Source organism: Canis lupus, chromosome 26 (genome assembly GCF_048164855.1).
Source record: "Canis lupus baileyi chromosome 26, mCanLup2.hap1, whole genome shotgun sequence".
Classification (NCBI taxonomy): Eukaryota; Metazoa; Chordata; class Mammalia; order Carnivora; family Canidae; genus Canis; species Canis lupus.
In genome coordinates this window covers 33,954,480-33,964,398 of record NC_132863.1, presented here as the reverse complement: position 1 = coordinate 33,964,398, position 9,919 = coordinate 33,954,480, and the positions used below count along the sequence as shown (strand labels likewise).

The following is a 9,919-nucleotide window of genomic DNA, read 5'->3' as shown; positions in this document are numbered from 1 at the left end:
ACCCAACAGCCTTAAACAGTTACTGTGGACTCATTCAATTTAATCCTAACAACACTCCCGGAGGGAGTTATCATTCCCAGTTTACAGATGAGGCTCAGAGGAGTGAGGGACCTGATCAAGGTCACACTGATCTGCGACTCCCAGACCAGAACTGCTGTCCCCTCCCTTGGGGCAGCTGAAAGGGTTGCCCTGCTCCACCTTCATCCTTGAGTACCCCCACTCTGGCATCCAGAGTCCAGCCACCCAGCAGGCCCTACCCCCCATCACTGAATGCCGCGGTGTGCTTTCCCCAGGGGAAATGCCTTGATTTGTAGCTCTCACCTGTTCTTGTGGTGGAAACGCTCCCACCGCCACCATCAGTGTCACATTGCCACACATGAGGCTAAGAAGGGAACCTAACAATTGGCTCTCCAGTATAGCCCTGAGTGAATACGAGGTTGTGGTGTGTGGTGGCCATGGCATGAGCCCATCTATCTAGTTTATCAGGGGAAAGGACCAAGGTGGCTATAGACCTGGCTAGAAATTCTTGAGTGCGTTCTTGCCTCTGTTCATTTTTATAACACTTGCCTTTATGGGGTGTCTGGGTGGCTCAGTCAGTTAAACAACTGCCTTCAGCTCAGGTCATGGTCCCAGAGTCCTGGGATTGAGCCCTGCAACCTCAGGCTCCCAACTCATTGGGAAGCCTTCTTCTCCCTCTCCTCCCTGCTCGTGCTCTCCCTGCTATTTCTGTCTCTCTCTTTCAAATAAATAAAATTTTAAAAAAATGAAAAGACAACACTTGTCTTTATGAAATTTCCCCATGCCTACTCATCCCGTATTGCTGGCAGTTGGTCCAGGTCCCTGGAAATGATCCAGGATAGGGCTCCATCTTGGACCCTCTTGCCAGTCTCCCAGATCTTTCCATCACTCTCCCACCACATCCCTCTGCTCTTCAAGAGGGAGGATTGACTTTCACTCTCTCTACATAGTGAGCCCTTGGAATCAGGGATCAGAGTTAGAGTCCCGCTTCTACCTCTACTCTGAGCCTGTTTTCTTGACTATAAAGGCGGGCAGAAGGCAAGGAAAATAATGTCTAACCTGCTTACCTCTTGATGTGAGATTAAAAAGTAATAATTTTGCACACTGTCAAGGACCAGCTGACTATTCTCATTCTTACTTCTAACACCTGACAAGGAAGAAAGGACACCCATCCAAGGACTTAGAAAACATATGTGCCATTTATTTTGCTTTATAAACTTTTGTTAAAACACACAAGAGTAAGAAATATTTTTTTGTTTTTTGTTTTTTGTTGTTTTTTTGTTTTGTTTTGCTTCCTTGCCCCATTGGGTGGCAGTGACGGGCTCAGGGGTTAGCACAGGAGCCGGTGCATTCACACCTGCAGGAAGCAGCCTGCTTCCGGAATTGCTTGGTATAAATTTCACAATTCATCCCAATCAGGGAAAATCACAGAACAATTTGGCAAAAGTAATTGGCTTGGTCATCACAAAAAAACCAGGAGCATCTGTTTCCTAGCCTTCTCTGTCCATGCTGCAGGGAGTCATATGGATTCTGGAAGCTCCTGAGAGCTGCCCAGAGAAGAGGCTGTCTCGGGGAAGAACTGTAGGGTCCATGTTCACCCTCCCAATCCTTGTTTAATTCTCCAGATTTTATATTTTAGGACCAGAACTCATGTGCTGTAAGAAAAAGAGAGAAAGAGAGGGAGAGAGAGAGAGAGAGAGAGAGAACTTTCCAATGCCATGTCCTCAGAATTAGAAAACTAAATTGCTCTTTGTTTTGTGCTTTGTACATTACAATAAAATTATTAAAATCGAATGGATTTCTCCTCCTGGATGGGTTAATTTGGGGTTGAGGACTGAGCCCCTGACCCAGAAGGCTGCTACCGTTAAAAGCCACCCCTACCCTACTCCAACCTCCAGAAAATTCTTATTCAACTTCACTCTCACAACAGAGGGCTGAGCAACACTGGAGGCTGGAGGAGCAAAGAGTGGAAATGACCAAAATGACAGAATGATTCCAGCTTCCTCACCTCGCCCCAGATGAGTCTGGTCTCCCTGACTGGGATTTCTGGGGACTTGGAGTAAGGGATGACTGGGGAAGGCTTGGGAGCTCTGAGCAGGAAAGTCTCTCCTGGGCCTGGGGACTTGGTGAAGCAGCATGGCCAGGCTGCTCCTGGGACCACTGGACATGGAGAGGTCTCTCTTGGACATACTGCCCTCAAACCGCCTTATGTGCCTCTTTCACAAAAAGGAGCGATCACTAATAGTGGAATTTGGGGGTACTGGGTCTTGCCCCTGTCCACTCAGAAGGGTCAGCCTAGGGTGTCTAACTGTTCACTCTCCTCCCTCAGCACAGCTTTGGCCCCAGGACACATCTCTTTCATTCCCACTGGTTAGTGGCATTTTCCAGAATTTTCCCAAAGCCACCAAAATTCTGCATGGATGATGTACTAGCTGTTACATCGTGGGGCTTAGTATTTCCAGAGCAGTGCTCAAACCCAGGTCTCATCTCTCCCTGGCCCACCAGAACTATCCCACTTCTGGACTGCCAGCACACATCACCCAAGAATGAGACTCCTGCTACCCCTCCCCCAGGCTTGGGGAGTGAGGAGAGAAAAGGGGTCCAGCAGTTATGAATTCTCCTACTCTTCAGCAGACAGGATGCTGGACCCTACCTGGACGTTAGTATAACTCCAAGCCAATTTTAGTCCAAGATGTTGGCAGGGCCCTGGGAAGAATAAGACTTTGGCTTCTGAGGCTGGTGACGGGGGCAGGAAGTCCCTCAACCGATCACAGGGAAGACAGAGGGGCCCTTTTCAGCCCCCGAGGTTAAGAGCTCCTGTTCTGACCCAGGCACCCCAGGATCAAATCCTGACTCAGCCCCTTATCAGCTGTGCTAGTTGCAGGAAAATCGTGTAACCACTTAGATTTCAATTTCTTCTTCCGCAACAGTCTCTGGGTAATAGGACAAAGGAGATGTTGCATGTCAAGTGCCTTAACACAACGCCAGAAAAGAGGCAGAGTTTGAGATCGGCCCTGGGGTGGGGGTAGAGGACAGATGTGGGGGTTCCTCCTCCCTAACCTCCTTCTGAGCTGAGCATGCACCCATCCATTCTCATCTCCAGGTCTCCTCACTCTCACCTGGATCACATCCTCAGCCCCCATCTGTCCTCCCCAATCCCCCCACCCCCACCCCCTGCATGTCCTCCCAGCTGCTCTCGGCCTAGGAGCCCAAACCTCAGTGCCTCAGTCTGGCATTCAAGACCTCTGTGCTGTTCCAGCCAGCCTGGTCTTTCCATCGCCTCCCTCTCAGGCCCTTCTTCCAACCTGAGGTCTTGCCAGACTGTTTGCCCTTTGTTGGAAAGTCCTTTGTCACCTGCTCTACCAGCTGGAATCCGGCCCTTTCTGAAAGGCCTAGTGTAGACTCTGCCCCTTTCCCAGTGGTTTCTCTGACCACCTCAGCCCCTCCAAGTTCAGCTGTCCACCTGGGATTGTCCTCCTGCTGATAGCCTGTGGGGAGCATCACCCCTGAAGACCCCGCCCAATTCCCTAAGAAGGGAGGAGCCACGCATCAGAGGTGGAATGGTGTCTTCCTTCTCAACAATCTCCCACGTGGTGCCTCATCCAGCTAGTGCTGTAAGAATGCTTCTGGAATGACTGGGGGATTGTTTGCAAGTCTTCGGCAGCCTCTGGAGAGGTGGCTATGGAGAAATTAGGATGGCTGAGAGGAAGGTGAGGTGGCAGGTACAGGGAGCATTGGAGGGGGTTGGCAGCAGAACAGGGAAGGGTCCGATGCCCTGGTCTGACCCAGCCTGGAAGGGGTCTGTGTTGGGGACTAGGACAGTACTTGGAAAAAGGAGTACCGGTCTGAAGGGGAAGGTTTAAGTGAGGTCCCCTGTTGTCTCCAGACAGCTGTCCTTCGGGGCTGAAGCAATTGGCAGTAGGTATGATGAAGGGGAAGGCAGTGGCTTCAGTGAGAGAAGTTGTCCAGAAGATTTTCCAGCTGGGGTCTCTGCAAGTCAAAGCCCCATCATCCAGAGCAGGGGGTGGAGGACAGCAATGGGATGCGGCCCACAGCCCGAGTTCTTGGTCTCCTGGCCTTTCCACTGCTGCCCTGAGACTGGCCTTGTTGTCATGGCTTCCTTCACTGTGAACAAGTGACCACTGGGGCTCTTGGAGGGGGCTAGGGCCAGCAGAGCCCCTGACCCCCAGCGGCTTGCTAGATGACTTCCTGCTTGGTGATGGTCGGCTGGGGGATGGCGGAGGGGGGCTTGACGATTGTGGCAATGGCTCCTGGCAGGAGCTTGTAGGGCTCAGACCCTGAGCCACCTGGCGGCGAGGGCTGTGGAGTCTCAGGGGTGGCTGGAGGGACAGAGAGACAGACAGAGACCACTGAGAATTCCAGCACTTTGGGGAGTAAGTTTCTTTCCCCACCTCTGACTTAGTTTCCTCTTCTGTAAAATGAGAGAATTAAACTAGACAATCTCTAAGGTCTCCTACGGCTCAAACCTTCTGAGTCCCAGATCAGGAAATCTAAGTTTGATGAGGTCTAGAAGGCTGTGGCTGGGCCAGGTGTGGTCAGAGACTTCTGCCCAGGTCCTACCAACCCCTACCTCCCCCACCATGTAACATGGAGATCTGGACTGCTTCTCCCTAACCAGGGCCCAATTCTGACTCTCTTCAAGGACAATGGGACATGTGACAACAATATCCTTTCTTGGAGAGAAGGAGCAGCAGCTGATGAGACTCAAGGGTCTGGCCAACTGGCTCCAAAAATATCATTCCTTTGATATTTAGGTAGATGAATAATAGAAACTAATTGGCCTCACAGCATCACGTATTTGAAAGTTAACTTTGACCATGACCCACTTGGCCAACTTTATTCGATGGACAACTTCTCCAAAGAAAAATCTTAATGAAACACAATCTCTTTTTAGTGGATCACCTTATCCCAATGATAATCCTACTTTTTAGAGAACTTTGTCCAATGCCAAACTCACTCTTGTGAGATTTCACTTCAGAGGACTATCTTGACCAGTGGCCATCCTCACCCAGTGAGTAGTCTCACCCAATTGTCTAACGGATAGTCTTACCTAATCTGGCAGTCTTACTTCAAAGAACAATTTTACCTGATAGGCAACATCACCAATTGAAATTCTTATCCCAATGGACATCTTCACCCAATGGATCCCTTATCCCAAGGACAGCTTCATTCAGTAGAGGCTGTTAATTACCTCACTGAATAAATGGCCTCACTGAACAAATAGCCTTATCAAATGGACAATCTCACTCCTCTTCCTTATCCTCCCTGGAATACAGAGACCTGTTATATCCCAGGTCCCATCCTCTAGATCCATCCTTCTCCTGGCTCCTCTCTTGGGCCCCAATCTCATCCTTTGCTGAGTAGAGTTCAAATTGCCCACCTGCCTGCCCCCTGGGTCGGGGCCACTCACACATCTGTCCATTGCTGAGGTGAGAGGGCATCGTGTTGGCAACAATGACATTTGTGCCCATGTGTTCCTGCATCAGATGAGGATGCAGGGGATGATGGGCATGAGGTGCATCACTGGAGGACCCTGTAGATAGAGAAGGAGTCAATCAGGATGGAAAGTCTAAGATAAAGACCACGGGCCTGGGGGCACATCTTCCTCGGGTGTGGCCAATCAATCTGTGCATCCAATATTGACAATGCTTGTTGGCTACCTATTTCTGGGTTAGTAAACTGGGGCTTACCATTCCTATCCATAGGTTTTATGAGGGTATTGAGACAAACCAAAAGAACAAAAGTTTAAAGAAAGAAGGAGTGTGTAAAAGCTGTGAGATCTAAATATTAAAATGAGTAGTGTATCAATTAAATATTAATATAATTGATTTAATCAATGGCTCTCAAAGCTCCTTGGCATGCATGTCCTTCAAGCATTTGGTACCAACTCACCTTTAGCCTTGTTCCCCTCCCCACACCTCTGCTTCAGTTAAACTAACCTATTCATAGCCCCTAAGTGTTCCCTGTCCTTCCCTATCTCTGCTTTTGCTCATATGTTCCTTCCACAAGAGATGCTTTCTCCACACCCCCATGTCCACCAGTCCAAATTCCAGCTCAGAGAGTTCCACCTCTGGGAAATCTTTCCTGATTCTCCAGGAGGAAATAAACCTCTTCTTCCTTGGAATTCCTATTGTAATTTATCCCTAACCTAACTTTTGGGAACATCTACTTTTCTGTCCATGAATATTAAAATTACAGATGTACTTTTCTTCCTTTTGAGGGCCTAGCAAAGTGTCTAGGACTCAGTAACTACTTCAAAAAAGCATCAGAATAATAACACCATATAAAGTATAGTTTGGTAATAGCCATGGTCACTGGTGTGCCATGATGGGATTTTAAGGCTTCCAAGAGGCCTCTAAAGTTTCGATGACAGCTATCAATTATTGAGCATCTAATATGTGCTGGGTACTGTTTTATAGCACTTTTCTGATTTGAAATAATTGAATTCTCTTAACAGTCCTATAAGGTGGGTATTGTTATCATTATTGTCCCATTCTACAGATGAGATTACAGGGCCCAGAGAGATTAATTATTTTATCCAAGTTTATTGGCAACAGAGCACAAGCTCCATACTTTTTTTTTTTTTTAAAGAGCTTACTTTAAAGTAATCTGCACACCCACTGTGGGGCTTGAACTCACAACCCTGAGATCAAGAGTCACACGCTCTTCCGACTGAGCCAGCCAGGCACTCATGTCCTAATCTTGATCTCAGTGACATTTGATTCATAATTCAGAGTCAAAGTAAAAGTGAAGTGAGTTAGTAGTTCTCAACTGGGGAAGGTGTGGGGCTGTCAGGGGACATCTGACAGTATCCGAAGGCATTTTTGGCTGTCACTCCTATGGGAGTGGTAGTGGCATCACATGGGTAAAGGCCAGGGATGGGGCTAAACAGTGTACACAACAGCCCCCACAATAAAAGGATTATCCAGTCCCAAATATCTGCTGAGAGGGGCCTTAGCCATACCATCACCAGTGACCGCATCACCTCCAAAATCCTGAGTTCAAGTATGTTCATTTAGATCCTGACTCATATCCTTCTAGCCTACTTCATCTAGTACTATCACTGTAAAAATTCTTCACCCTACTGCCGCTTCAATTCACTGACCCCCATTTCTTAATGTCTATCACCACGGTCCCTAATTGCTAGAGCACCACAGAGCTGCCTTCTGTCCTGAGCTTCGAGCTTGTGCTCAAGCAACAGACTCAAACATGAAAGATATCCAGGGGGATATCTACAGTCATCTCGAGCTTTGCCAAAGTCTAAATGGTCTCTTGGTTCATCTCCACGACCACCGCCATCTCAGCCTCAACCTGTTTTCCCTCTGTCTTCCTCAGTTCAGTAAGTTACTCTGTGATCATGCCTGTCACTCAAAGCAAAAAAGTGGGTTTCATCCCTGACTCTTCCCTTCCCCCGCTCCCCATATCAGATCTATCACCAAATCCTGTGTGTTCTTCCTCTGCACAGATGATCCAGTTTATCTAGGCATGTCTTCACCTCAGCCTCCACTGTCCTACCCCCGCCTGGTGCCAATAACATTCTCAGGGGTCTCCTGCCTCTCCTGTGGTCCTCTGAAATTTACTTTCTAGCTAACAATCAGAGTAGTTTGTTGAAAACAGGAGTCTGATTTTCAGTCTTCTTATGAAGGTTGCAATGAAAATGAAATCCAGATTTCTGACCGTGGCCTACAAGGCTTTCCGCTCATGATTTTAGTGCCTGCCCAGATCCATCTTCATCTCACGCCAGCCCCATCTCACGACCTTATCCTTTTTTCTTGAATACACAAACCTCTCCTGCCTCAGGGCTTTTGCATGAGTTACTTCTGACTGCGCCTGGACCATTTTTCTCTTGGTTTTTAAATGTTCTATTTTCTTTCACCCAGCACAAAAGTCACCACTTCAGAGAGGCCTGTCTCTGTTGGCCAAACTATTAAAATAGGCCCCTTTTTACTAAAATAGTGTAAAATAGAGTTACACTCTATCCTATTACCTGCTTATTTCAAAACTGTAGTTATTCCCTTTATTGTATACTTAGTTACTGCTGGTTCCCATAAGCCCTATGCACATGCGCACGCACACACACACACATGCACACACACTCACATGAAACCTCCAGGAAGGCACAGTTCTTATTCTCTGCTCAATCTGCAGCACTTAGAGCCATGACTGGCACACATGAGGCTCTCAGTGCCTGAATAAATGGACCATCATCCCCATTCTTGATGAAGAAACTGAGGCTCAGGTAGGTTAAGGGATCTGGCCAAAGCCACAGAGGAAGGAGGTGACAGAGGCTGAGAGGTGAGCCTAGGTGTGAGGCTTCTCTCTTGCCAGGGAGCCCCGCCCACCTCTCAGCCCCTCCTGGGCCTGGCACGGACCTCCCAGCAACATCTCCTGCAGCAGGTTGTCGATCTTGGCCATGCCGAAGAGCTTGATGAACTGGATCTGCTCGATCATCTGCCAGGTGATGCTTTGCAGGGTGGGCAGCAGGAGCAGCAGCTCACCGAAGCGGCCTCGGGAGTCATACTGGCGGTCGTTGATGTAGTCCTCCAGGCTCACCTGCACCTGCGAGCGCAGCCGCTTGATCTTGCCCGGGTCGCTCAGCCCCTTGGCATCTGCAACGGGAGGGCATGGGCAACCTCCTCATTACTCACAGGGAAGATGAGGCAGGGAGCAGGGAAAGGATTTGGCCCAGGTCATACATCCAGTTGTTGGCAGATCTGTGATGGGGATTTGGGGCTCCTGATCACAGCTGAGATCCCACTGACCAGACCTCAGCACACCTGCTTCTGCTGGCTTAGAAGAGTCTCCCCGTTTCCCTCCTCCCTTGCCTGTGTCATCTTGGGGTCTCAACAGGTTTCACCTCCTCCAGGAAGCCTTCTCTGTTCCATCCTCTCATTCTTGCTTTATGAGTGTCCATCATGTCCTAGATTTCTGCAGCTCTCTGTCACTACTGGCCACACAGGATGTAACTGTCTCTTCCACTAGACTGTGAGCTCTGGATGGACAGGCATGTCTTATTGTCATTTTAAACCCACCACCTAGCACCATGCATGATCAATATTTGTTGAGTAGATAACTACATACAGGGATGGTTACATGGATAGAAAGAGGAATCAATGGGAAAAAAATCAATACATAATCAATACATAGATCCTTAACCTAGAAGGGGATTCAAGTGATTGTCCAATAGTTAAACTCAGTCTTCATCGAGGTAACGCATTTACTTCTTCTTTTATGGACAAAGTAAGTGGTAGAAGAAGAATTTCACCCACACTTCCAGTCCAGGGCTCCCTGCACTGAGCCACATTTGTGCATGCCTTCATTCTGTCAACAAACATGTATGGAGCATCATCTACATGCCAGGCCCTATACTGGGTCACCTGCTGTTCCAAGCCAGGTTGCTGACCCTGACTCAGCATCAATAATTCTCCCCATCTTACTGAACAATTACTATCTGTCCAGCTCCATGCTGAGCACTACAGGGGATACAGCATGGGTCAGGCTCTCAAGGAAACTGGAACCAGAAATCTTATTCTTCAAGAAATGGAGAACAGTGTGTGGTAGGTAAGAATATAGGCTTGGGAGCTAGATAGTCTGAAGTTCAAATCCAAGCTCTGCCATTTCCTGGTTGTGTGACCTTGGGCAAATTAATCAATTTCCCTGTGCCTGTTTTCCTGTCTGCGAAATGGAGATAGTAACGATTCCTACCTCATAGGTACCATGCTGTAAGTGACATAATCCACATAATGTATTTAGAATGGTGCCTTAGTGAGTGTTCCATAAACTATGGTCATCTCCCTCTTCATTACTATAATTACCGGAGGTCCTCTCCACATAAATGGAGCCTAGTACTAAGGGAGGGCAGGGCCTGGCACATGTAGGT

General features: G+C 48.2%; 1 protein-coding gene across 7 annotated transcripts in view; it reads right to left on the bottom strand.

Moving 5' to 3' along the window:
• Positions 1-1,198: 1,198 nt before the first annotated feature.
• HNF4A (hepatocyte nuclear factor 4 alpha) overlaps positions 1,199-9,919 on the bottom strand; it is a 60,702-nt gene continuing 51,981 nt past the window's right edge. For 4 of the 7 annotated variants that reach the window (XM_072801124.1, XM_072801125.1, XM_072801126.1 and 1 more), the window contains exons 8-10: positions 8,382-8,648; positions 5,420-5,572; positions 1,199-4,358 (exon numbers count right to left, since the gene is read on the bottom strand). In XM_072801124.1, coding sequence (XP_072657225.1) covers positions 4,216-4,358; positions 5,420-5,572; positions 8,382-8,648 — 563 coding nt within the window. In that variant the 3' untranslated portion in view covers positions 1,199-4,215. The remainder of the gene's footprint in view (positions 4,359-5,419; positions 5,573-8,381; positions 8,649-9,919) is intronic. The other 3 variants (XM_072801121.1, XM_072801122.1, XM_072801120.1) reach the window with 3 other exon arrangements.